Raw genomic sequence first — 27,772 nt, 5'->3', positions numbered from 1 at the left:
CTGATAAAAGACAGCATCCACCATTCTCTAATTCTCGTGCTGCTCTCCCGACAAAAATGCTAGCAGCACACACACAGCTTTGCTGTATGATCGGCCCTGACAAGATCACGGGGGAAAACATGCAAAATACCCCGTGGATCATGGAAACAAACGCATATGAGCCTTCATGAACGGCTAATTACTATGTACCGTGGGTCCGTGATGTGTCTCATTGGTCTCACAGCTAGGGCTTGACTCTGGCAGGTCTGATGAATAATTTAGCAGCCAGCTCTTCCCATAGGATAAGAAAACTCCGCTATGAATAATAATGAGAAACCGACGCGTCATCATTGCACTTGCAGTACTGCGCTACGTCGCCGATTTTCATCCCACCCCAAAAATCATTTTAAACCCGGAAGCTGAAATTAGCTGACAAAAGCTCAAAATTATCCAGTTTCCCCACAATTAAAGCTGACAGGTGCTAACATTGTCTTAACTGATGCTCAACACACACAAATCTGTTAATATATATATATTAAAAAAGTTCTCCAGGGTGTCCTGAACCTTTAAGCTATAAACAAAAGTAGGTAATGCTGTCGCCTCACAGCAAGAAGATCGTTGATGGAATAATCTTCCAATTTCCACTCCGCCTGCAAATACACTGGTATCCTTTAAGCAACAACTATAAACCCATCTCTTCCAAGAACACCTAAACCCTGGTGAATAATACGAAAACCATTCATAAGGAGCGCTGTCTTTCTCTCTCTTTCTTTCAAACGCCTAATCTAGCACTAAATTCTCTGAGCACAAACGAGTTACTTTGAATAACTAGCACTTATGTATGTATGTATTGCCTCTTCATGTTGAATTGCTGAATACCTCCTCAATTTTAAGTTGCTTTGGACAAAAGCGTCTACTAAATGACTTAAAGTAAAAGAAAATACATATAACAAGTGAATGAATTAGAAATAATAACATGTATGAAAAACACAACTCAACGAACTGCTTATTTCAGAGATACTTTACCGGGAAACATGTACACAGGTCACACAAAAACTATAACACACATAAAAATATCTCTTAATATTGTAACAAATATGTTCAGTACACAAACTATCACCACTTACCAAAAGCAAAAACAAAACATGATGCAATAATAGAACAGGTCAGCCAGCGACATGCTCTCAATTCACCCAGAAGATCTATATAGCATGATTATAACACATTTCATGAAGGTACGTGAGGTAAATGAGATGAATATGATTCTGTTAGCATATTGTTACTGTCACGATGAGAATCCAGCCTCAATTTCAGCACAGAGGGAAAAAAAAACTAGTGTAATGATAATAAAAGTCCTTCAAAGTCTTCAGTGCCATCAGTCCTAGTTTCAGGACACAATCCCAAAGTTCACCTTTCACATTCGACTGAGAGATGACCTGCAGAAAAGAGAAACAGATGATATTCAGTACTGAGCATTTATATAGACTACAAAAAGGTCACTTTTTTTTTAAAGGGGCTTCATGTGAGCTTGCTTATAATGTTTAGGAAAAAGCCTATAGTACTGTAATTGTGATGTAAAAATCAATGAAAAGTGGCAAATTCAGACGGTAGTCTCAAATACATCAGCAGATCTATATAGTTTATGGTCTTAAATACACTTTATAATTAGAGCTCATCTGTTCGCATAAAGCTTGCCATTGCAGAGCTTGTGCAAACATATCCAAATCACTGAGATCAGATGCTTTTTAAACCGCTGTTCTGACATCTGGGGTGCCTTTCCTAAAACCACCATTAGCTAACTAAAGTCGCAAGTTCTGTTGTTACAAATATAGTTTGTTGATCTGGCATTTCCCAAATCCATTGTTTGTAGTGCACTTTGAAAACATTTATGACATTTTGAACACAGCCATGGCTCATGACGAAAGCTTTAAGCAGGTCGCACACCAGAAGCGCCGCTCGGCGCCACGCATTTTAGAATTCTAAACATAGGTTTCTATCAGCATACTCACACCGGCACCGTAAGTCGGCGGCTGTCGGCTGCACCCGGCCATGGCTTAGGACGCAGTTCATTTTTCAGCCGCGCCACAGAGCGCCATCTGATTAGTTTCATGTTAAATATCATGTGAATGTGCGCGTCTGGTGTGTGATACTTTAAACTGTCATGTGCGCGCCGTGTCGCGGCGCTTCTGGTGTGCGACCTGCTTTAGGGGACCTATTATTTAAAAGCGGAATTCACGTTACGTCTCCAAAGCTTGTGAAAACAAACATATATAGCACATGTTAGTGGTTTAATTTATAGTAGGTTATTTATTAAGAAATGCATCTGTATTGTAGGCCTATAAGACATATATGGAACATTTCTGCAGTGGTTTGAATGTGTCAAATTGTAAAAGCAATAAAAAAAATAAAATAAAATAAAAAAAAAATATATATATATATGTATATATATATATATATATATATATATATATATATATATATATATATATACATACTTTATATGATTTATATAGGCTAGGAGATCAGAATGCGTGTTAGCGTAGTGATTTTGTATGGAATATTCTCAATAATATTTGTAAAGGAAACATATATAGGTCCTATGTGTCATTTACATAGCAAATAGTTCAATTAATATGGTAAACGAGTGCATGTTTTTACCAAAATTAACTAATGTTATTTTTTTTTATGCGTGTGCGTGTAAAAAAATATAATTTGCCCAAAAAATGATGGGGTATTTCTCTAAAGTAGTTACTCCACCCGGTTTAGAATGCCATTATAGACATTTTACGTTAAAACTAATGTGGTTCAAACGGTGGATCTGCGACAGAGAAATTATGGTTATGGGAAATACTCGTCACTACATTGTTCTTTTCCCAACTTATGCATCATACTATGATAGTTCAGCCACGAGTTATGTTGTTGTTGTTTTGGAAATGCACCCCTGGATGTAAACTAATACTTCTGTACACAGTTCATCAGTGCAGTTCACATAATAGCCACTGGTGTCAATAACAACAATGATTTTATTTTCTGAATAATTTTCGTATTTTCTATTTTATTTAAGGGCCCAATCTCAATTCTACCCCTTAAGCCTGGTTTATACTTCTGCATCAAGTGATCGGCGTGACCCACGGTGCATGCAACGTGCGTAGCTGTGCATTCATATTTCTATGCGCTGTTTCTGTCGCTCTGCAATAACACTTCCAAAACGCTACTTGGCAGTTAGGTAAGTATGTTCCTCTGTGTTGAGTTTCTTCGTTGGTGTTTTGTTTTTTTCTGAACGCTTCCTGAATGTACAAGTGGCTCAAACTGGATTGTTTTGATTCAGGAATCGGCAGACGTGCAAGCCGACCAATCATAGAGCTTGCGCTACGCGTTGTTGTGATGTGTAGTCACATTTTTGAGAGGTGCGCATCAGTTACGCCAACAGCCACGGCTATGCATCCATGCATAGGCTGCACCGTAGCAAACGTCTGCGCTTGACGCAGAAGTATAAATTAGCCTTTAGCTAATAAAAAAGCATAATGAGAATCAGCGGTGTGTACTCTATTGTTGTTTATTCGCATGTAGAGTCTTAAGGCCTGTGTACACGGCAACGATTTTAGCTCATGACTAAACAGAGGGCGCCAGTTTGAGTGTGCACACCAACATGCAAACCACCAGATGTAAAAGTGTCATTTTTAATATGATGTTCGACAGCAACGAAAAAAATGTTGTCATGAGAAAGTTGTTATGGAGAGGAACTGCAAATGAAATAAGATCTGATGCTGTGAGTGTCAGAAACATACAGTAACACAGCGCCACCTTGTGGCATTTCTGTTTTTCATTAAGCACCATCCAACTTCAGGGAGTGATTTTGCACATTCACTCTGCTCATCGCCAGTGACCATCACTTGGGATTGAATGCCTTAAAATTTCTCTAAAAACATTTGTGTGCATGAGCCTTAAACCTGTGGAAAGTGAAAGGGGTGCCATTTCCTCTCTCTACTTGAAAATAATGAACTTGAGTGTGACATGCTATGTGAAAAACTAGCACACCTTTCTTCCTTTATGAGCAAGAATGATGTTGATAGCAACTTTCTGTGATTCTACCAAGTGTAAGCAGTGGAAACATAAGCCTGATCAGGCTATACTAGTTCAAACTGTAAGTAGAAATGAGACAAAAAAACAAGGGTTTTCAGAGAAGAGTTCAGACCTGAGGGAACGGCGAGTGTCTCTCTCCAAGTTGTTTTCAGGGCCTTCACTCTCATATGATGCTAGCTGAAGCTCTGTAATGAAAAAAAAATATTTCCACAAGTTCAATTAATTCATCCAAAACGACTTTGCAGACATTTTTGAAAAAGTAGTTGTTGGCATCCGTTTTATCTTCCATCTGAATTATGATTAGATGCCTTTCGTAGATTTGTTTGCATACCGGTTTAGTGCTGTCACATGTCTGAAACACTACATTTGAATTTATTTTTTAAATATTAGCAAACATCGAATGTTCTAATTCTAAAAACAATACTGGTCAATACCTGGGGTCTGTTCTTCGTAGTTGGATTATTCAGTTAGCTGGATTTGTATATTGACGATTTGACATGATCCAGAATTGTTTAGTTCTTCAAAATTCATTTTAGATTTGTTGTCATAGCAACAGTTCTGGTAGCTTAAACCTGGTCGGGAGCAGGCTCATTTATATAAACAGGATTAGAAAGGGTCATTTCAAGCAAAGATAATACTGAAAGTATGTACCAAATGCTAATATTTTCTTACAGTAGTTATATACACTTGGCAAAATAGTAAACATAAAGTAAAAAAAAAAATACAATGAAACGTATGCACTCTGCACTCCAAAATAAAGTACAAAGATTGCCACCTGGTGGTTCAAAGAGAACATTTATCAATATTAACTTTTTAGTTACAAACGCATACATGCACAATATTCAACTTTTTTAAAAATGGATAATTTATGCAGTCATGCACGTGTTTTGACCGCTAATACTAGCAGTGATTTGATACTTCACAAAAGTTGCAGACACCTTTACCATTATAAAAATGCTTTTTTGAAGCAAAATTTATTTATACAGTTATTCCAAACACCGATTAAAAAAACTTGAGTAGGCCTATATAGGCTACTTTAATAGAGTAAATCTTCTCTAAATGTAGAACTAAATTTACATTGATATGCATTGAAATACATAATGAATACTTTTGACACATGAAAGTGTAAAGCCTGCAGCCCACAACAAACGTGAAAAGTTATTGTGTGTTATATTTAACAAACCGTTTGCTGCTAATTTGATGTGATTTTGCTCACATGGATAATTAAATATTAATAAGATGATGTCATTATGCAGCTGTGCCGTCAGCCAATCTTTACATTGCTGGTCATGATTTTGAGGATCGATAGATCTATTCTTCCCAACACACGCAGCGATCTCAGATCAGTTTATCCAGACATTTTAATCTGATTTGTGAACTTGTTTGAAGAACCAAATTAGCCAGAGATCAGTTATCAGGATGAACTGATCCAGGATAAGGCAAATCATCTTAGATCATTTAAGCGAGGTACGAAGAACAGACTCCTAGAGTATTTGAACTCTCAATTTAGATATTGTTCATCTTTATGATTGGTCTCTTTTTATCATCTAGTTCTCTAAAGCCTGGTTTACGCCTAACATCGGAATGCATTTTTCTCAAATCACATCAAGTGGTTGTCACAAAATACTAAAAATGTAAACATTTTTGACCCAATGTAATGTCAGAGATTGTGATAGCCACAAGTTTATCTACAAAAGCATAATGAAGTCATCTTTGTTTGATACTTTTGCAAGTTGGTGAAATTCTGCTGCTTTACTGAGCATAACCAAACACTACTGAAGGCAAGTCTGAAACCTTTAGCCTAAAAAGCATTATGATTACACATTACATTAGATTCAAGCTTGGGCATGCTTACACCATCGATGATGCACTGTTCAGTCGCTAAGCACAGTGGAGATTTACTTTAGTTATATAATTTTAGTCGTTTGGGATGCAGTGACACATTCATTTCGCCGAACAGATCAGCCACTTTTGTTGCTCATTTACAATCATGAAGTCCTCGTGCTGCAGGAATTAGGAGGTTTGCTGAAGGTGCAGTGAGGGGTTTGCGTCTTTAATATTCTACGGCAGTTTGCGTTTATTGAACAGTAAGAATGATTAATAAATGCATATGAAACAGTCCCCTAAAAGTCACGTCTCGTCTTCAGTTTCGGGCTCAGGCATACTTTGCACTCACACTACAAGCGTAGCGCGCCAAAGCCCAAGTGAACCAGGCTCTGGCACCCCTTTTCCAGCTGGCCAAGTGAACCGTGCCTAAGCCAGATTCAGAGCACTCACACTTCTCAAACGATCCGGGAGACGGGCCTGGGCACGGTTCGGAAAGCACAGTGTGAGTATGCCCTAAAAGCAGCTATTTGATTGGCTAAGACGTGCTTTGTGTGACCAAATTAGCGTTAAGGGTTTCCCCATAGTATTACAGACCTTTTCATCTCCCCTTATGGTATGACTTTTTTCTGCATACATTAGCCCCTCCCATAATTGATGATTAACATAAGCTTTGTTTACAGGTTGACTTTGAAAATCAAATCAAAAATAAAAGTGATATTTAAAAGAAGACTAAACATTGGAACCAAATACATCACAATTTGATTATGTAAGTGATTTAATTCAACAACATAGGAGAAACAATTAAAATGTCTCAGGATAGACAACAAACTATCTTTTTTTTCTGTTTAATGTTTTACAATAATCTTAGTAGAAACTTTATTCATTTATATACTTCTCTGACATTCTGTAAATAGTTTTTTTTTTCCTCATATTTTTTTTACAGGTTTCTGTATGCATACATGTATATATTCATAAATATATGTGTTTGCTTGTGTACATATATAATTTGTAATTTTTTATTTTTGTTTCATATTGTTATCAACTATGCTATACACATTGAACCAAGTCAATGTTGAGAAATTCTGTTTATTACCATTGTTGATAACCATGTTTATTAAAAACACAATAAAGTTTAAGTCAAAAAAAAAAAAAAAAGAAGACTAAACTGTACATTTGCATTTGTCTACTACGGTGTGAGCAGTAATAATATGCTTTGCAAAATGTTTTTTTGTTTTCTTTTTTGTTTTAATCAATCTTGCCTCATAAATGCAGTGAAGATAAAATGTTGACTTATAAACTAAAACTTGACAGTAATGATGTATTGTCAGAGTAAAACGTTAAAACAAAAATCATTTAATTTTCAATTTCGGCAGATATTTTGTGCGCAGCTTCTATAACGAAATTGCTAATTTGGTTTTAATTTTTAAAGTGTAATTCATAATTGACAGAAAATCCCTTCCAAATCTTTTAAATTGCTTTTTTTCATGAGGTTCATTGCATTCAAATGCCACAAAAGACCATCTATAGATATATCTATATGTATAGGTATCTATAGGTACACTCTTCAGATACGGACACTGACAGAACATTTGACAGATATGTAATAAGAAAGTGCACCAATAAACTCAGATTTACAATAAAATTCAAATTTGTCATCTACATCCAATGCACTCATTTGGTTGCACTCATAAGTAACTTTATTGGAGTGTGTCCACTTCTTAGTACTACTTTGTCACACATTGAGCGGCTGCAAAAGCAACATAGTGTATGGTGAAGAAAGACGAAAAGATCTCAATTAAATCCAAACACAAGTTTTCACAGCAGATGCTGCTGAATTCATGTTAATTCCAGGTGAAAACATTGAAATTAGTAAAAAAGCGAGTGCTTACCATCTTCACTGAACACTGGTGCGCTGATGAGATACTGCAATGTTTTTCTGTCTCTCTCGAAAGGACAGATCACCTGCCTCCACGACAGAAACTCGCTCACTTGCTTGGCCAGCTCCCAAAATTTCTACAGTAAAAGTTTGAAAATGAGTATTATTATTATCATTGAAGAAAGTAGCAACAACTAGTTTAGCATTATGAAAAATCGTGTTCCACCTTACCTCAAAATTGATGTGGCCGTTAGATAATCTATTAGCACAACCTTCATTAAGGAAGTAGATATCTTTAATGAACAAGCTGAAGAATGGGATAACAATCTGAAAGACAAGATTGAATACTAATTAAAAATGCTATTCAAATGTAATAGTTTGAGTTAAAAACTGAAACATTTTTTCTCAAAGTTACCATTTCTTGGCTTGTGTGTGCTGTACTAGACCTCTGAGTTGCTCCACGCAGGGCTGTGCGGTAGCTGTAGAAGTTGCTAGATGGGTCCATTTGGTGCTACGATAAAAGAAATAAATCAACAATAAAGATACACAAAATCTGTACAGTTTGAAAGCATTTATACACTATTTTTTAAAGTTAAAACAAAGTATAGAAATCCTTGCACATTCAAGTTACAAACGTTGTCACCTGCTATTACATTAAAGGGGTCCTATTATGCCTCTAATCTCTCAGGGGTCTCCAGAATGTGTTTTTAAATATTCTGCTTGAAATGTCAGGGATGTTGTAAATGCCCATTCACATGAAAAAAAAAATACTATAGTAACAAAGTGCTAGGGTTATAAAACCACACTACAGTACGTACTTGACTAAATCTATTGAGGTAAATGTATTGTTGCTATGCTAATACAACTAGCAATAAAAGCAAATGACTCAACACTGTTTGGGTTAGCATACAAATTATACTACAATACACCACTGTTTACTGTAGTGAAAACTAAAGTATTACACTTTATCAGTTATTAGTAAATAGTACTAATTAGTATTAGCAAGACAGTGTTAAAGGGTCACGAAACACCAAAACACATTTTTTGAGCTGTTGACAGTCGTATATGTGTCCCACACTGCTAAAAACACTATTAGGACACCTATATTTCACAAAAAAGTGTAAATTGGTTGTTTTTGCGTTATTTCAAGCAAATTTGGACTTCCGGTTTGAAACAAATTTTTGAAGCTGCGTCACGGTCATGACATAATAGCGTTGTATTCCAGCGTGCAAACTGGACGTCTGTGCCAGAGTGTGTCTTATTACGTCTTACAGTGTGATGCATTAATGCATGAGTAAGGCTTGGTTCAAACCAATCAGCGCGCTCCATTGTGCAACTTCATTAATATTCATTACTGTCACAGTGTTTAAACGGCAGAGACGCCACGTTTTGGCAAAACAAGCGTGAAGTGTTGCTTTTATAGTTTGCTGCTGTTAAGTTTTGTTTTCATTTTCTCTTTGTGAGAGCTCATCTGGAGTCACGAGTGGATTAACAGTGTACGCGAAGCTCGACAACAATAACTTACGTGTCTAAGGAGGAATATTGTTTACCTGAGAGCTGTTCTCATCTGCAAATGCTGAGATCCGGATTCCCTTTAGTCTCCTCTTAATAAAGACACGGCTCTAGTTGCTGGTGATTGTCCTGTCTCTACAGATTTGGTAAGTGAGCGACCAGTGCTCTTTGTTTATTCAGTTTGTTCGTATCGAACTAAGTTAATTATTGCACCGAGTACAAACATGTTAGCACCACAACCAAACTTTAACCTCGTATAGGACTTTCGCCGCATTTAGTGACCGGAATAACACGCGCGGCTTTCTGATGCTACCTGCCGAGTGCATCTAAGTTTCCGGGAAATGCAGAGTTTTTTTTTCTCTCATTCGCCGTGCGGTATCAAACATTGCATGAAAAATACACGCTTAGAGCAGTTCCTCGAATCAAATATTTCCTTTGTCGCGAGGGACATGAATGAATTCCCTGAATGAAAGAGCCAAACTGCAGTTAAAGTCCACCATTTAATAATTTGGCAAATAATTCGACTACAGATGTTCATGTAAACACCGTCACTTTGTCCCCTGTGTGGGTGTGTGTTTTGACTCGGAAAGTCAGCGCGCCCAAATAGACACTCCCACACCATACCTCTTTACTTCCTCCGACACTCCCCCCTAAACAAAGCTGGACACGCCCACTTTTCTGACTTTTTCCAAAGTAGAGGTGTGAAAACACCCTGCTGAAACGAGGGGGTTTCATAGCCCTTTAATATTATAAATAGTAAATTATAATGATAGTAGTAAATAAACTATAGTAGTAAATTCCTATAATAATAGTAAATACTATTATATATACATTATAATACACTTTAGTGTGGTTTAAAATACTGTATTGTTTACTATAAATTACTATTGTTTTAAATCCTGTAGGCATTTTGGGTCTAAAGCAAAAACATTATTTTCTAAGGTCTCTTTAAATGCAGATGAGCTGCTGCACCCCACCCGCTTTTTAGAAGAGGGCGGAACCTTTGCAGCCTGTGACTACTCTGGGAACATCAAACAAAACCCCTGCATGCAAGCCATCTCTGTTTAAAATAATGATTCAAAAGCTCACAAAATCTACATATGTTTCAAGACTGGATTAATCAGCATTTCAGGAAAATCTATTAAATTATTCAGTAACAAATACAATTTAAATGGATGGCAGATTCCACCTATTGCTGTACAACGATTTAATTGCAACAATCTTTATTTGAAGGATGCAGTTGCTTACAAAATGGGATTTTTATTACTAATGTAGGCATCATTAATTATTTTACTGTTATCTCAGTGCTAGTGATGATGTAAATAGAAATAGTAATACTGACATAGAATATGGAAAATAAGTGGATTTGTTCTTTGTAACTTTGCAGACTTTTTCATTTACAAACAGCAACATCACACACTAAAGAAAGAGAAAAAAGCTTAATATGACCCATTTAAATTAGATGGTCCGAGAGGGTTTGACCCCATAACGTATCTTTCCGTCTTTCTTGTAAAAGCTTTCTTACCACCAGGATGTCAAACTTGTCTGTGTTGACTTTGCCCCAGGTTTTCTTCAGTCTGGATACTGGATTCATGTTCATTCCAGCTAAGTGAAATAATGATCGTGTATTAGTATTATATAACACTAACATTTAATTTTAAAAAGCTAACATCATTTTTGTGAAATAAGTCATCATAACATTATAATTCTTCATGTACTCACTAATGATAGCCATTAATGAGTTGAAGTTGCCGATGTTGAAGCATTCCTGTGCCACATCTATGAAGAACTCCAGCACTCTTGCCCTGTGTTTCTTTTTCACCGGCTGAAGACAAACCAGCAGAGGGCAGAACAGTGTCAATGATTGAAGATCAAACACAACTGTAGCTATGGAAAATATTAAGAGACCACTGAAAAAACTCTTAGTTCATCTTGATTTATTAAGCATGGATTTAAATAAAATGTTAATATATTTTTTTTATTGTATAAAGTTCATTTAGTATCTTTTTATATTAGAAAACGCGCACTGGTCAACATAAATGCTTTCATCAGGGGTATTCCATCAAATGCTGAAATCATACCCTTATAATCATTAAAACAATTTTGTCAAAAAATTCATAGAATCAAAGAATCTTATTTTGTTATTTTACGTAAACAATTGCTCTAAATGACTAAACTTTAAATCATAAATCCACTGGTTTCTTAGGGCTCTAGTTGAAAAAAAAAAAACCTTTTTTTTTTCAAGTGAACTCTTCCTTCAACGGGTTTCGCTTCAGGATGCAGATTTTACATTGTAAATTAAGCATTATGTATGTGACAGAGTGGTTGCACAGCCTTTGACGACAATAACAAAAGATAAGATTTATGCCTGCAGGCACTATTTGGGTTTGCACCCAAAATAGATGAAAGGTGTGCTCACCATGCAAATTTCTGTGGCTGTCAGGTAGCTCAGTCTGTTGAACCATTCGACATAAGCCTCCAGGTTGCTTGCTTTTCTTTTACTGAAGAAACTCTGAAGAAGAAAAAAGTTCAATTGTCACTGAAATAGTCTGACTAACTTCCGGTCTGTGTCCATTCTATTTACAGTGTACTTGTGTAATCTTTAAATAGAGGTGTATGACTGCTTACCTTATGGTTATCTGAGGGTCTTTTCTGGGCAAAAGCTCGAACGAACTCTTCAGGGCCAATGTAGCTGAGGCGCTCCTGGAAAACATGACAGCAGCTTTAGGGCTGAATGCAAATTGTACATAACTTGCTAATATGATTAATAGTGTGATACTAGTTTGTCAATAGGGGTGTCAAAATTAATCGTTTCTTCAATGCACCGCGATGCAGACGCGGACAATTCGGTATCGGTTCAGTAATAATCATAACCGGTTATTACTGACGTCATTTACCTCATACGCGCTCTGTCGCGAGGAAGACGATCGCGAGTATTTACAACGCTTTAACTACTTAATACTCATGAACTGTGCACAATTTCACTGTGTGTGTTTGAGAATGAAAGTAGCCTACCCCATCTCTCTCTCTCTCGCTCTCTCTCTCTCTCGCTCGCTTTTGCTCTGCCTCTGTCCCTCTCTCTTTCTCTCACACACACAGTGGCCCATTTGACCTGCTGGCGTGACTTTTCTTTTCCTCTCTGCTGTTTTACAGCGTTACTTTTGGATACAGAAACGAGCGCGTGTCTGCAGAGTTTTCTCCATCGTGTCTATCATAGATCAGCTGTGAGATCGCCGCTGCCGCCTGCCGCTTATCATTCATCTGAAGAGCGCAGCGTGCAAGAGCCAATCGCAACCGTTTTTGGTAAGGGTGTAACCAATCAAAGAGGTGTAATAGAACTAGACAAGGATCAGAAATTGAGCTGGATAATTATATTTGTTTATATTATTTGCTAAATGCTCGTTTTTTAAAAAGTTACAGTTTATATATCTGACTGTTTGTATTAAATGACACAATTGTATTACAAATAATAGCCTATATAAATATAAATATATTCATACATTTTAATACAAGAGCTGCTGCTGTGAAGAAAATATCAAAGCACCATCAATGCACCGTGATATCGAATTGAACCGAATCGATGGCATGATAATCGTAACCGAACCGAACCGTGAGACTAGTGTAGGTTCACAGCTCTATTTGTCAATCATCTTTGGAAAAAAATCTAACAAAAACAAACAAACAAACTTGAAAAATAATGAATGAAAGCAAAAAACATTTTGGTATGGGTTTAATTACGTAATATACACAGGAGGGCTGTTTTCGCAAATATAAGTATGTAAGTCCAATCACAAGAGTGATGCTGACTAATTTTAGCTGACTAATCAGAGCTGATAATGAAAGTTTGAATAGCAGGTTATTGACTTGATTTTTGTCATAAAGGCTAAGTGAGCACTAAAGCTGTTAAAACTTTTACAGCACACACACATGCTGGACCCAAAAGTTTAATGTGGCAACTCCTAAAAACTAATTTAGATCCAGCTGGTCACTATGATGCATTTGGTGTGAGAACTAACTAGTTTTAGTTACTTTACATATTAATATTATTATTAACGTTTATTAGATTAATATTATATATTATATATTAATTTAAGTTAATATTATTATGATTCAGCATTGTTATTTTGGTTGTTGTTTTCAAGGGCCAGTGTTATCTATTAGTTAAAGGCACAGCTCAAGCAAAAAATGTATATTCTGAGGTTGTCTTAAACATGTAGAAATGTCTTTGTTCTGCCAAACAAAAAGGAAGATATTTATAAGTATGCCAGTAACCGAACAGGTCTCGCCACTCTCATAGTATTTATCATAACTATGGCACTAACATTCTGGCTACTAACATTCTTCCAGATATCTTCCTTTGTTTTCAACAGAAGACATTTGCATGGGTTTGAAACAACCTGAGGGTGAACTATCCCTTTAATTGATTATTGACTAGTACAATCTAAATGGCATTAGTGGCAATGGTAAACATCCAATATCGGTCGAGCACTGGTTTATAAAACAGTTCCACAAACAAGATGTTAACTAGAGCTGAACAATATATCGTTTAAGCATTTATATCGTAATCTATGTATTCGCAACAGCCACATTGCAGAATCAAATGAAATTCTTAAATTATTTCTACAATAATAACCATTTTGTTTTATGTAAGATTTTTTTAATTTCTGTATTTGAATATGATTTGACTCCACAGAAAACCATAAAGCACTGATTATTTATTTTTTGTTTTTGCTGTCATATTTATATTTGCTTGTAATTTATTATTTTTTCTGCAGAGGCACTGCATAGAAAAATACTTGATCACCTCAGTCAATCTAAATTAATGAAATCTTCCTAAATACAGCTATTTAAATCATCGGGTGAAATAATATTTATATTGAAATAAATATCACAGCAAAACAAAATATTGCGATGTCAGATTTTCCAATATTGCACAGCCCTAATGTCAACAGTGAGTTAATACGTTTTTAACATACTATTGTCAGATTTTTTTCTGTTTTCACCAAAAAAAAAAAAAAAAAAAAAACTAAGTCAGAGTGCGAGGCCTATACTGACACTGAGAAGAAACTGATGAATATACAGTTGAAGTAAGGATTATTAGCCCCCCTGAATTATTAGCCCCCTTTTTTATTTTTCCCCCAATTTCTGTTTAACTGAGAGAAGATTTTTCTACACATATCTAAATATAATAGTTTTAATAAATCATTTCTAATAACAGATTTATCTTTGCCATGATAACAGTAAATAATATTTGACTAGCTATATTTCAAGACACTTCTATACAGCTTAAAGTGACATTTAAAAGCGTAACTATGTTTATAAGGTTAACTAGGCAGGTTAGGGTAATTAGTAGGGATGCACGATATATCGGCGGCCATATCGTTATCGGCCGATAAACGCTATTTTTAAGATTATCGTTATCGATGCGATGTCTAAATTAGGCCGATATCTTCAAGCCGATAAATTACGTAATTGTACAGACCTGCGTGCCACGCTCGCGTGGGCGGAACTTGTTCAGACTTGCCCAGTGCACTATAATGGATCTCTCCCACACTGTTTATTCCTTCAAAGTCAGTCATTTATTCATGTGGTATTGCTGTACATTAATAAGTCAGTAAGTAACCACGTTCCTTATCATTGTAGATGTGTTTGATTGAGTGTCATTGTGTATTTTGCTTTAAATCGCCTCAGGGAAAATATTACATGTGTAAACCTTTCCTGCTCCGTCTTTTTGTTGTGTAGAGATAGCAGGGGAGATTCACTTATTACTCCAGGGCCAAATAGTATTAGTTTTGTGGTGAATTGCCTTCTCTTTTAGTTGCAGCCGGTGAATGAACGAGGATACATGTAACTTGGTCCAAAATATTTATTACTTTCCGTGTGGTACAACATATCAGTCACCTAAAATAGTCTCATTGCCCAAAAACCGCTCCTCCTTTCTCTCTCCCTCTTCGCTTCACACACACACCCCAAACTGCAGCTGGACCCGCACATTTTACAACATGTGTAAACATAACAGTTGTTTGTAATCTGATTATTTGTTATTATCAAAGCGTTGCTTGTCATGTTATTGATGTAAGATGTGTTCAGTTTGATCGGAATATTCATATTGATTATGACGAGCGCGCGAGCTGTCACTGCGCGCGCACACACACACTGTAGCACGGGGGAGAGGTGAATCCAGTCATAGAGGCTCTCGACCAGCGGCTCATTCTGTCTTTATATTCAGCTGTTAGCCATAAAGTCAGCTCAATGCAGGTTTTGTATGAAAATTTGACTCTGATGGCAACTCTGCCTCTACAGTTGAGTAAAACTCAGCGGTTTATCATAAACTTTTCATCGATCAATTAGTTATTAAAACTATTATGTTAAAAAATGTGTTAAAAAAATCTCTCCGTTAAACAGAAATTGGGTAAAAAAAATAAACAGGGGGGTAATAATTCTGACTTCAACTGTATATACAGTTAACGTTTTCATCAGTGTTGTTCCCCCTAGCACTGACAGCCAATCAAAATGAAGTTTGTCCTCACTCACCATCTCAATATGTGTCAGCTGCTGGGCGAAAATGAAAGGGTCGTCGCACAGGTTTAAAACGCAGTCATCTCTGCGCACTAACTGCTGCTTTGACTTCAGGGCGACCGGTCGGTCAATGGCGGCAGCGGCGCTGGTTGTGGCCAGAGACTCTTCGTACTGTCCGAGGGTGGTCAGCTTGCGTAAGAGCCGCTGAATGAGTCGCTGCATGGCCCTCCGTGAAAGCTGGTCAAAAAAAACAAGAGTGTTTCCAGTGTCAGCATTATAATATCCGCTAACATCTGTGGCCAAAAATAACATTTGGTAACCGCAAGCTGTGTTGTTGATATCCCAGCTTGTGCAAAAAGGAAAATACGTCAAAGACGTTTGGAGCCAAAAGGCTTACATGCAAATCTGATATGATGCAAAAGCATTTGCCTCCAAACCCATGTCATGTCATTGTCTGGTAATTTAAAATTAGTCATATGCCATTATTCATGATTGTAATAAGAAAGACAAACAATAACATGATGCAGTCATAATATTATGGCTAGATTATAAGGGCGACATCATATCTGCTGACCTCATCACCGAAGGCAAGGCGATGGGTCATTTCTTTGAGGCTGCGCATCATCCGCTCGTCCCTGAAATCGTACGGAAAGGTCTCTGTCCATTCTGTTAGCAGCTGCACGATTTTCGGTGCGATATCCCGTATTCTTTTCTGTTGAGTAAGCAGGACAATTAGTGAATCATGTACGGTCAGCTGATAATAGCTATAAAATACTTTCAAGAATTTACACTTAGCTGATGATTGATTATAAAGCTTGTTTGGCATGCTGTCCTGGGAGAGAGCCCTGAGCTCATAAGATCCTCGAGCCCGGGGCTCCCTCCCGGTTGCAAGTCGAGAGGGGAGTTTGAGCTCAGGTTGATCTCGAGAACTCTCCTGCTGTAGTAGCTAATGACTAGCCCTTAAGATATAACTGCTTACTAGGAGCATGTCTATGGTGCCGATTTGGATTAGTCAATAACTTAAGTTGCATGTTTTTGGATGTTGGGAGGAAACCGGGTACCCGAGGGGAAACCCACATGAGCACAGGGAGAATGTATAAACTCCGCACAAAAACATTGACTGGCTTGGTAAGGACTAGAACCAGTGATGTTCTTGCTGCGAGGCAACAGTGCTAACCACTGGGCCACCGTGCCACCCATCTAGTGATGGAGGAGGAGCAGGGGTGGAAGGGGGGATTCTTTAAAACAAAGATGGCTGTGATATGGAACTTAGGGAGCTTTTAGCGGCTTAGGAATCGTCTGATAGTTGAATCATAAATTCTATAATGCGGGACCGGCCGCAAGCAATCATAAACATGATCCTCTCGAAATGAAACTTTACTTATTGCCATCTGTCATCATGCAGCGGAGTTTATTTTAAGAAAACACATGTGGAGGTGTGTAAGTCACTTTAATGTGGGACGACATGATGGTATATAATGTGAAAGGGTAGAAATGAGTCAATTCAATTGGTAGACACTGAGCTTAATGTTTACAAGCAGGGCTGGGCAAATCTGGCCCGCAAGATTCAGCTTGAGTCATGTTCAAGTCATGTTGGAAAGATCGTATTTGAAAGTTGAACAAACGTGAAAAATTACTGTTATGAGAGAAATGTGATACTGTCGTTACTAATAGGGCAATTGCATAACACTTTATAAAAACAAATCTTTTTATGCAATTTGGCTCTTTATTTATGACACCAAAATTTGGGGGGCATTTTATGTACAAAAAGTGAAGTTTATTTATAAACAAATTTCGAGAGGATCACGCGCTTATGATTGTTCACAGCTGTTCCAACTTTAGCTAACGACTGATTATCCTATCAGACGATCCTTAACTCACTATAAATAACAAGACTTTTCTCATCTCAATATCTTCGTCTTAAAGAAACCCTCCCACTCCACCCTACTTTCCCTCCTTTCAAACGGGCGTCACGGTGGCCAGCGATTAGCGCTGTTGCCTCACAGCAAGAATGCCCCTGGTTTAATTCCTTTCCAAACCAGACAGCATTTCTGTGCGGAGTTTGCTCGTTCTCCCAGTGGTCGCGTGGGTTTTCCCCGGTTCCTCCGGTTTCCTCTCACAGTTCAAAAACAAGCACTCTAAACAATTAATCCAAATACTTTAGCTAAACTCTGAGTACACCTTTCAGCATCCATATCTGACACTTAGCTACAATAAGCAAGAGGGGGAGTCATCGAGATCTACCTGAGCTCAAACTTCCCTCTCGCCTTGCAACGGGAGGGAGCCCAGGGCTCGAGGATCTTATAAGCTCAGGGCTCTCTCCCAGGACAGCACGCCAAACTAGCTTTATTATCAATCATCAGCTAAGTGTGAACTCTTGAACGATAATGCATTGTTTTATTAGCCAACAACAGATTCAAGATACAGCATATTTAAACATTAAAAAGCAAAACTATAACAGACGCACAATTATTATTAATAATTTAGATACTGAGCTATTTTTTTATTTCAAACAAATGTACCATCAGTATCTTGCTTCTATCAAACTTATTTAATCACAATTACCTTGGTAACACATTGAAAAAATGGTTTATTAGATAATGTTAGTTAATGTATTTACTAACATGAACAAACGATTACTAATAGGGCTGCTCCCGGTCAGTACCTGGATGGGAGACCACATGGGAAAGCTTGGTTACTGCCGGAAGTGGTGTTAGTGAAGCCAGCAGGGGACGCTCAACCTGCGGTTTGTGTGGATCCTAACACCCCAGTATATTGATGGGGACTCTATACTGCTCAGTGTGTGCAGTCTTTCAGATAAGACATTAAACCAAGGTCCTGACTCTCTGTGTTCATTAAAAATTGCAGAATGTCCTTTGAAAAATATTAGGGGTTTAACCCCTGGCATCCTGACCCAATTTGCCCCCTGGCCTTTGTCCATTATGGCCTCCTAACCATTCCCATATCATAACTGGCTTCATCATTCTGTCTCCTCTTCACCAATCAGCTGATGTGTGATGTGCGGTCTAGTGCAATATGGCTGCCGTCATGCAGCACACTAGTGGTGGGTGAGGAGTTTCCCCCCATTGTGTAAAGAGCTTTGAGTCTCTAGAAAAGCTCAATGTAAATGTAAGGAATTATTATTATTAATAATACATTTATTACAGTATTTATATCTCTTCGTTAATGTTAAGTTCAATAACGTTAGTTCATGTTAACTTACAGTGCATAATGTTAATAAGCAAGACTTTGGATTTTATTATTGTATTAGTTAATGTTGAACAAGGATTAATAAATGCTTTACAAGGTTATTCATACTAAGTTAATGTTATTAAATACATTATCATTAAATAATGGACTTATTCTAAAATGGTACCCTTTTCTTTTAACACAAGCACAAACCCCAATTTTACTTTTCATAGTGTGCACAAGATGCAGCAGTTAATAATTCTGAAATATCAATTTTAAAATATGACTTCTTGGAATCAACTGAACTGGCTATTGTAATTGTTCAATGAATAGAAAAAAAGAGACAACTAATACAGGGTTTCTACAGGTTTCATCAAGTCACATTTAAGACTTGAGGCCTTTTTAAGACCATGATGAAGGCAAAACGGCAAATATTTTTAAAGGCCAATTTAAACCATATTAATAAGTAAATAGAGTTAATAAAAAACGTTTCTTAAACTTTTATTAAAATATTTTGTTAGTGATTGGGTAGGTGTTAGTCTATTTGGGTTTAGGTTTACATGCACATAGGAAAATTAATTAGATTTAAGACCTAAAACACAATATTTCAGTGTATTTAGGACTTTTTAAGGCCTAAAATTTGTTTTTTGAAATTTAAGACATTTAAAGACCCCACAGACACTCTGTATATGGAAAAATAATACACTAGCTCTTTCAAATAATGCATACAATTTAATAATGTTATCAATAATATGTCAACGTCTAGCTGACCTCATATCATGAGGAAGCCACTGACGAATGTTACATTAACATTAATGTTATATTAATTTGAAAACTAGGAAATGTTGCCTACATGCTAATGGGAGTAATTTAGTTTTAAGATGTGTTGTTTCACTTCTGTTTGTTGGAAATTTGGCATATTAACAGTGACAAACCATGAATCAACTCTATCATAGGGGTGTATATCTCATATTTCTGTCATGGTTTAAATGTGAAAACAATCATATCAATGATATATGACGATTCCCTCGAATCATTTTGTTAAAGTGTTACATAACGCAAAAGCTGTTTTTGCGCTGATGCCAGACTTATTAATTTGTTATGAATAATCTTATCTTTCCGTCTGCATCCATCGAGCACCTTTTATTTGTGACGCTTATTTAATTCGCTGGATCCAAACACAGACATTACCACATGCTTATAAAATACATTCTTTGTTCCATTCCAGGAAAGATACTATTATGATGTCATATGGCCCACTTTTAAGCACAAACCTTATCCATTTGTGGGTCTCCAACCCTGTGATGGTCCACACCGAGGTAACAAACCCGAGACATGAGCTCAAATGGGTTCAGAAAGAGGCGAGAGCTTAGCAGGAAAGTGAAAATGTAGGATCTCTGTGAAAAGGACAAGATGATCTCAAGCGTCAGTCAAGTTTTGACATTTACTGTCCAGCCAGAGATTATAGTAATTATCGCAGGGAAGCATAAAGGCTGTATACTTACGTCAGGGTAATAGTCTACTGTAGGGACCAAGAGCTGTATGAGGGCTTCCAGAGAGCCAGAAACAAGCTTATTATCACGATAGTGCAAACCCCCATAGTTCTCCTCCACGGGCTGCCGGTGACTGTGGCTGCTGCTGTAAGCACTTGGATTGAATTTGCTTGAATATGGAGTTGTTTGTGGCATGTTGGACCTGAGGACAAAAAACATTAGTCATTAGGTATGAAAGATGCATGGCAGCATCTCTGCGAAATAAGGTGTGAAATGAACACCCACCACCAGATGAATGCGGACACATGCACGCAGTCTGTATTTTGCTAATGTGGTGTTTGAAAGCCCTTACATTCTTCCAGAAATATTGAAGAACAAACTTAGTGATGTAATTTCAAACTAAATCAGGCCAAAATAAAGTTTGTTTTCAAGTATTTTAAACTCTTGTTTTTTAGCATTGTCATTTACTTGTGGCTTATTTTGATGTAAACCCTGATTGTTAATAGAACAATGCTGCTTAGATATTGTAATCTTCTTTTTACACCTGAACGATGAAAAATACAACATAGCTTGAAGTATATCAGGGCCTCATGCCTAGTTCAGATTGCGTGATTTTAGCCCCGATTTTGGCTCGCCGACAGGTTTTGAGAAATCGCAGACAAATGCCTGAAATCACAGGCAAATCTGTGCTCGTGCACGTGAGTGACAATCACACAGTATGAACGATCAAAGACGCGATCTGAGAGAATCGCCGATGAGTCGCCGATGCCTGTGAGATATTTGGCATGCTAAATATCTGGAGCTGTCGGCTATTCAAATCATGCAGTGTGAATTGAGTTTTGACTGAAATTAACATCAGCGATCGCCTACAGCCAATGAGAGAGCAGCTTTCACTTGTGTGTGCGTGTGTGTATACCTGCTGCAGGCCAGCGGGAGGCTGGGGGAGAAGTTAAAAGCACTCTTTTTCGGTTTATTTGGACCCACGAAATGGAGGAAAAACTAGTGGAGGTTTGACAGGACTCAGGAGCACCCGTGTCTGTTTGACATTTCATACAGAAAGAAATTAGTTTATTATCAACGTTGAGGGGAAATGGCTAATTCCCTTTAAACCCAGGTGAGCAAACATGTACATGTTCAACCCCTTTAAAGGCTTCTTTCTCATTATGTAGTTAATAACAAAAGATATACTACATGTTTTTGGCTGTGAGACGTAGTTTGGACGAAGTTGTCGGCGATTCTCCCTATAGTAAAGTCATGCAATGTGAATGTTTATGTCGCCGAACCATCTTGCAGTGTAAACAAAGCAGCGACGAAACGCTAGCCCAGATAGTCATGCAGTGTGAACACATCTGTGACACGACTAGTTTGAAAATCATGCAGTCTGAACTCGGCTTTAGAGCTGGGTGATTAATCAAAATGAAATCACAAATGTGATTGAGCAAAAGCTACAATTGTCAAACACATGTTTGTTCAGTGATAACTAGTAAATGTCTTCAGAAGGCTAGAGGGCAATCTCACATGGAATTGTCAAACATCCATAAAGAAGAAACCCAGAGAATCCACTTAGCGTTGCATTATAAACAGAAGATTTATCTGCTTTTATTGATTCAGTGTGAATAATAGTCACACGAATACAGAATTATCTCACAAGAGGATTTATTTCAAATATTTACCTGAATTTATAAAGCAAGATCGGAGAAAAAAACATGTTATTATATGTGATATTCACTGAGAAGCTGCTAGAAGTCATGCAAACAGCTGTTGTTATCACAGAGTGATTATCTCAATGTCTTTTTAACCCGATATTGAGTAGATTGTTAAGTGTCAACTATAAATATGAAAATTGTCATCGATTAGTGCTAGTCCTATCTCTAATTCATTCGATTTGACAAGAAATTGTGTTTAGAAGCAACAACAGAATTTAAAAATTCTTAAAATGACTTGTCATGTAAACATTTCCGCCACCACAAACAGAAAGAAAAAAAAAACACTACTGTATATCTCATAAGGATGCACATTTCACTAAATATTGTCTGCTAAATCAGGATCAGCCGATATGTTTATTTTAATGTCCTTGTTAAATTATTGACCTGAAAAAGATGTTAAAATAAAAATTGTTAGTTTTTAGGATATCTATAAGCTAGTGTGCTCCAAAACAGTGACAAAATTCCACCTAAATGGATCAACAATTTTTTTTCATGTCACCTCATACTTCCTGCCCCCTTCATAACACTTCACATTTGATGTGCTTGACATTAATCAATTTCACTGGCAGAGCAGTGATAAAGCAAAACAGCTGTTATCAGCTGTTTTTTTTTTATGGGGAACCCTCTCTTCGTGTTCCAGTTGAGATTATGTCAAACATTGAATAAAAATAAGCATTTTAAAGCACTTTACTGTACATTTAAAGCAACAGAATACACATACATTAGAAGAGTGTTTGCTAGTAAAGATGAGATTTCAGTAAACAAAATATCATAAAAAGCAATATGTTTACTAGTAGCTTTCATGTTTTAGGTTTTAAAAAAGAGCAGTTATCAGTTGTGTTTAAAGGTCTTTTTATATTTGTAATCACCTTTGAGAAATTTACATCAGTATATTTATTGGACTATATCGGTTTTCAGTTTTAAAGATGTAAAGTTATCAGTTATTGCCAAAATTTCCATATTGTTGCAGTCCTAGCATCCTGGAAAATACCCCAGATTTTTATCATTATCTACAACATGCTTTGACTATTCAAAAGTAACTTATGTAATGGACCTAGATCAAGCAAGCACATGTACAAAACATTTGGACTGTTGTCAAATAAAAAAAAGTACCTGTATCACATTTCTTACATGTTACTAGGAAATACAGCTATTTAAATACAGCAAAATATGATATTTTAAAAAAAACTTTTCAATTGAAACATATAATTGTCTGTTTAAAATAATTACAATTAAACAAGTGAACAGTGATAAATTCATTTACTCTGTTTTCCCGGAATATGTTTTTGTTTTTTAACTAATTATAAACTATGCTCAAAAACAGTCAGCTAGATAATGCTGCTGACTAGTTTAACTAAATCCCATTAACCCATTTTATGTTTTAGGTTATGATGATACTAATTTCTTTCATTTTATGAGGTATATCAGCCTGAAGCAGTTTCTCTGACTAAAAAAATGACGTGATGTCGTTCATTCATTCATTGGATTGTTATTTACTTTTGCCGCGATGACAGGTTGTCCAGCTCTCATGCCATAAAACTTCTCATCAGAAAAGTTATGAAAGAAAAAGTAACGTGCATGCATAAATCCTTTAAAATGAATGCAGCAAACTGTCAGTTTTGGTTTCATGATGATTTCGAGGCACAAATATTCTCACTTGGTTAAAGTTGTATTGACACAATATAGCACAATATACCAGCCAAAGTGAAAGGTAGCATAAAAAGTAAAATTCCCTGCTCTACAATCTCTAAATCCCCTGCATACTAGGTGTACTCTTAACTCTAAACACTGTTATTGGATTAGAAAGAGTCCTGTGGTCAAGCAGGTTTAATGGCAGGAGTCTTTTCTTGAACCACTGATCTCCTTTACAGAGTTCTACATTTACAATGAATCACACATTTAAAAATAAAGGAGGAAATGTTCATTTAAATCACCTCAAACATAAGTAAAACGCTCTGACTTATTATTAATTCAAAGTAAATGGTCCAAATTCTAAAAGCACAAAAAAACACCTCATTTGACTGGCAACAACGTTTCTATGACAACAGTGACTCACTGACCAACCACTTTACGTGTGAATCTGCCCTGTTGAACAAATCTCTCGCTTTTCCTTGTTGCTTATTCATCATCCATTAAAGGAACAGTTCAGCCAGAAATTATAACCCTGTCATCGTTTACTCATCCTCATGTCACTTTGTGTTACATTAAAAGAGAAGTCAGCTAGAATGACAACCTTAGTTCACTTTCATTGTGTGGAAAAAAGATTAAATGAAAGTGAATGCTGACTGAGGAAGACAGTAACATTCAAAATTATTATTTCTTTTAAAATAATATACTACACGCTGTTAAAAATGAAAGCTCCAGTGGTTTTATGGAAGAAGTGTTATAGAAAAGCCATTTTGGTTTCCTTGGAGAAGAATGAAGTGATATTATTATTATTTACTAGGGTAAAAAATATTTATTTATTTATATATATATAAAAAATATTTTTACGCTATGATGGACCTTTTGTGCAATTGATATTAAAGGTTCCTCATAGACTCATAAATGCCAGTAATAGTGCTCTATTGATCTTGATGTAAATTAGAAAACAAGCAATGTCGAGAAGTAACTTTATTTTTTTAAGAAAATGTTCCTTTTTAATCTAAAATAATGGTTCTTTAGTATCATTTGATTTGATTAATGTTAAACACTAACAAAAACTAATTTTTCTTTAGAGAAACACTATAAAATGTCATTTTGTTAACTTTTATTTTAACAAAGATGCCAGGAAGAACAAAAAAAGGTAATAGAAAAAAGTAATGCCTTAGAAAAGCATGTTTTGGTTCCCCATACTTTTAATTATAATAATAATAATAATAATAATAATAATAATAATAATAATAAGAGCATATTAAAGAGCATATTAAAAAATCTACAAGGATCCTTTTCCATTATAGAGAACATGTCATAAGATAAAGATGTTGTGTGTTAAAAGTTCATCGATGATAACAGTAAGGAACCTTTGGATAGTATGTTGGGATACATTACTGTTTTACACGTTGACACGTCTCTAGAGAGGCATCGTAAACAACGTGACTGCAAACTTCTCAGCTCACATTAAGTGAGAAATAACTGAAGAAACGGGAGAGTTTACAGAACAAATACACAAAATAGCCTTAGTTCATGAAAACATGAGTGAGGAGATGGTAAACAGACGGTGAAGTCAGTGTAATTACACGAATCTACCCTTCACTAACTACTACTGACTCATCAGACCAGACTGAAAATCACAGATGGTCAATGTGAAATCACTCTTACACATGTATGAGCAACACAAGCGAAACGAAAACAAGTTTAGACAGACAAAACAGCCTGAATATAAAAGAATAAAACCTTCTAACACCTGAACAACTGTTATGAAGTAGTCGTTCAATTAAATATGAATACATACTTAGTATAAATGTCTTTTAAGCAATTTGAATGAAGACTTTTAGAACCTGTGTTGTTTTGACTGCATAATAACACATTCATAAACTATCCACAACAGCTGTTATGCACGAATATTTAACTGACACGGTCATATATAAACTTTTTGTGAAATACAGTGATTTAAAGCTTGCTGTAAACTTACCACGCGATCAAAACAGTGAGTTTAAAAGAAAGCTGAGATATGGATATCCAAGGAAGTCCAGCAAAAAGCGTCCAAATCGCGTGCGCAGCACAGATCAAGTTGCTTTCTTACAATGAAAGGTCGCTGATAGTCTTCTTATCTTTTCTTTCTGCGTGCGACACAAATAATCAATTCATTGTTGTTGTAGCGCAAGCGGATACTTTGTGATGACCGACGGTCTCCATTGTGTGTGTAATAATCCAGATCGTGAACATGAGAAACTAATATCGCATTCCTGTAACACCGAAAGCATTAAAGAAGGAAAACCGGAAAATGCGGTTTCGCCCACTACGCAGGACTAACCAATCAGAGGTTAGAAGCAACAAATTGAAATCTCCGAGTGATCTTATTGGCCAGAGCGCTGTCCATCAACTCCCCCAAGACGCGCGCAAACCGCTGACAAACACAAACAGACGGTTGTTTTGAAGGTTCAAGTTTGCTGAGGCTGTCCGTACACACCCTTCATTTGTTTTTGTTTAAGAATACACAGCAGCGTTAGTTCATTTCAGCTCTGTGAATGACTACAAACTATATACAGTGGAAAATATAATAATATGACATAAGCCAAGGGATAAAATGTGATATCGAGGGTAATTTCGATTACACAATTTGCTTTCAAAAACAAATTTTCATTTCTTGAGACTTTGAATTGTTTAAATTTAAATCTGCTGTCATAAGACCAGAGGACAGCTTGTTAGAAAAAAATATCAAGGTAAGTGCCAATGAAAAGCTATACAACATACACAATCAGTAGGCTACTCAAGATATTATGATGAAATTATTAAATTATTCCCAGTTTGTTCGTTGGCTTTGGGGCTTTTTATTTTGGCATGAAATACCTTTGCTAACAAAAGATTATTAATTTCTCACGACTTGTTAGTCATGATCAGGAGGTGCACAAACTTTTTCTCATAAAGGGCAAAAAACCAAACTTGATAGAGGCTTGTTGTGAGCCAAAGGTAAATATAGTGGACATGGGTAAATTTCTAATATAGAACTAGAATATAAATATTGCTTTATTTTAACTAATAGTTTTTTTTTTCATTTTATAATAACCTTCTTACAATAAAAACAAAATCTAATTTATAACAGAATTACCCTAGTTTTTGTCAGGCATGGCATGATAACGGTTTTCAAGGTAAACTGCGGTTAGGAAAAGTATATTTATATTTGTATCCAAGGTTATCATACCGTTAGAATCTTATACCAGCTCATGCCTAGTTTTTGCCTTGATTTGCTTCTAGACCTCTATCTGTCGAGTGACAGTATTTGCATTTTTTAAAAATCAGATTCATTTACAACATTAATTTGAACAATACTTTTAATTCAATAATCATTTAATTGTTTAATGAACATTTGTGTTCTCATAATTTTATTTGTTTTAATGTTTAAATGTTTGTTTTTAAGACTGCAAAGCACTTTGGGCAGCCTTCTGTAATAAGGTGCTATGTAATTAACGTTTGATTTATTGAAGTAGCAATAAAACAAACAAAAAAGGATAAATTAAATTGGAAATTACTATTTCTGTGTTAAAGGCATTGACCCCAACCCTCTCCATCATACTCACTTCTCCTCTCAGATGGCATGGTGGGCCAAATCAAAGGTTACAACAGGCCAACTTTGGCCCACCTACTTTGGGTATCTCCGGTCATGATAGTTTTCTCAAATTAGCATTCCAATATCATCTTAGACCAGGATCAAACATTTTTCTCCCTGTAGATTAACTTGTATAGATTAATTAAGGATAGCAATGTGCTTTAACAAAGTAAATAATGTCAAATCTGATTCCATGGCTGTAAACTTCAGACAATTCTTTCAATCTTTATTTGAAAGATATTTATGTGTTTATTGATGTTTATTGTTCCTGAAATCCTTCCTAGTGTCATTTAATCATTTGTTAGCAACTCACTTTTATAAAATCTATTTTTTGTGTAAA

The 27,772-nt window shown here is 36.2% G+C and overlaps 2 protein-coding genes across 5 annotated transcripts in view; one reads left to right on the top strand and one right to left on the bottom strand.

The window, feature by feature from the left end:
- Positions 1-27,772, top strand: part of tctn1 (tectonic family member 1) — an 845,382-nt gene that overhangs the window by 53,614 nt on the left and 763,996 nt on the right. The window lies entirely within an intron of this gene.
- Positions 986-26,097, bottom strand: rasgef1bb (RasGEF domain family, member 1Bb). 4 transcript variants are annotated; one of them, XM_087269310.1, is made up of 14 exons: positions 25,798-26,097; positions 20,491-20,680; positions 18,362-20,382; positions 16,371-16,591; positions 15,812-16,033; positions 11,906-11,980; positions 11,697-11,789; positions 11,000-11,102; positions 10,803-10,882; positions 8,181-8,276; positions 7,997-8,092; positions 7,779-7,902; positions 4,175-4,247; positions 986-1,415 (listed from the first exon to the last, which is right to left on the bottom strand). In XM_087269310.1, the coding sequence occupies exons 3-14, from the start codon at positions 18,372-18,374 to the stop codon at positions 1,394-1,396; spliced, it is 1,218 nt and encodes a 405-aa protein (XP_087125436.1). In that variant the 5' UTR covers positions 18,375-20,382; positions 20,491-20,680; positions 25,798-26,097; the 3' UTR covers positions 986-1,393.

The sequence above is a fragment of the Danio rerio genome, chromosome 10 (assembly GCF_052040795.2).
Source record: "Danio rerio strain M-AB ecotype USA chromosome 10, GRCz13ab, whole genome shotgun sequence".
In the NCBI taxonomy this organism is placed as follows: domain Eukaryota; kingdom Metazoa; phylum Chordata; class Actinopteri; order Cypriniformes; family Danionidae; genus Danio; species Danio rerio.
Note: the sequence above shows the minus strand (reverse complement) of the source record. Positions and strands in the feature narration are given on the sequence as shown.

Coding starts and splice junctions, on each gene's coding strand:
- rasgef1bb (XM_087269309.1), bottom strand. CDS start 19,216: ATGAAAAGTAAAATTGGGGTTTGTGCTTGTGTTAAAAGAAAAGGGTAC. Junction 4,248..7,778: donor ACCAGTGTTCAGTGAAGATG/GTAAGCACTCGC, acceptor TTTTCATTACAG/AGCTTCAGCTAGCATCATAT. Junction 1,416..4,174: donor GACACTCGCCGTTCCCTCAG/GTCTGAACTCTT, acceptor TCTTTTCTGCAG/GTCATCTCTCAGTCGAATGT.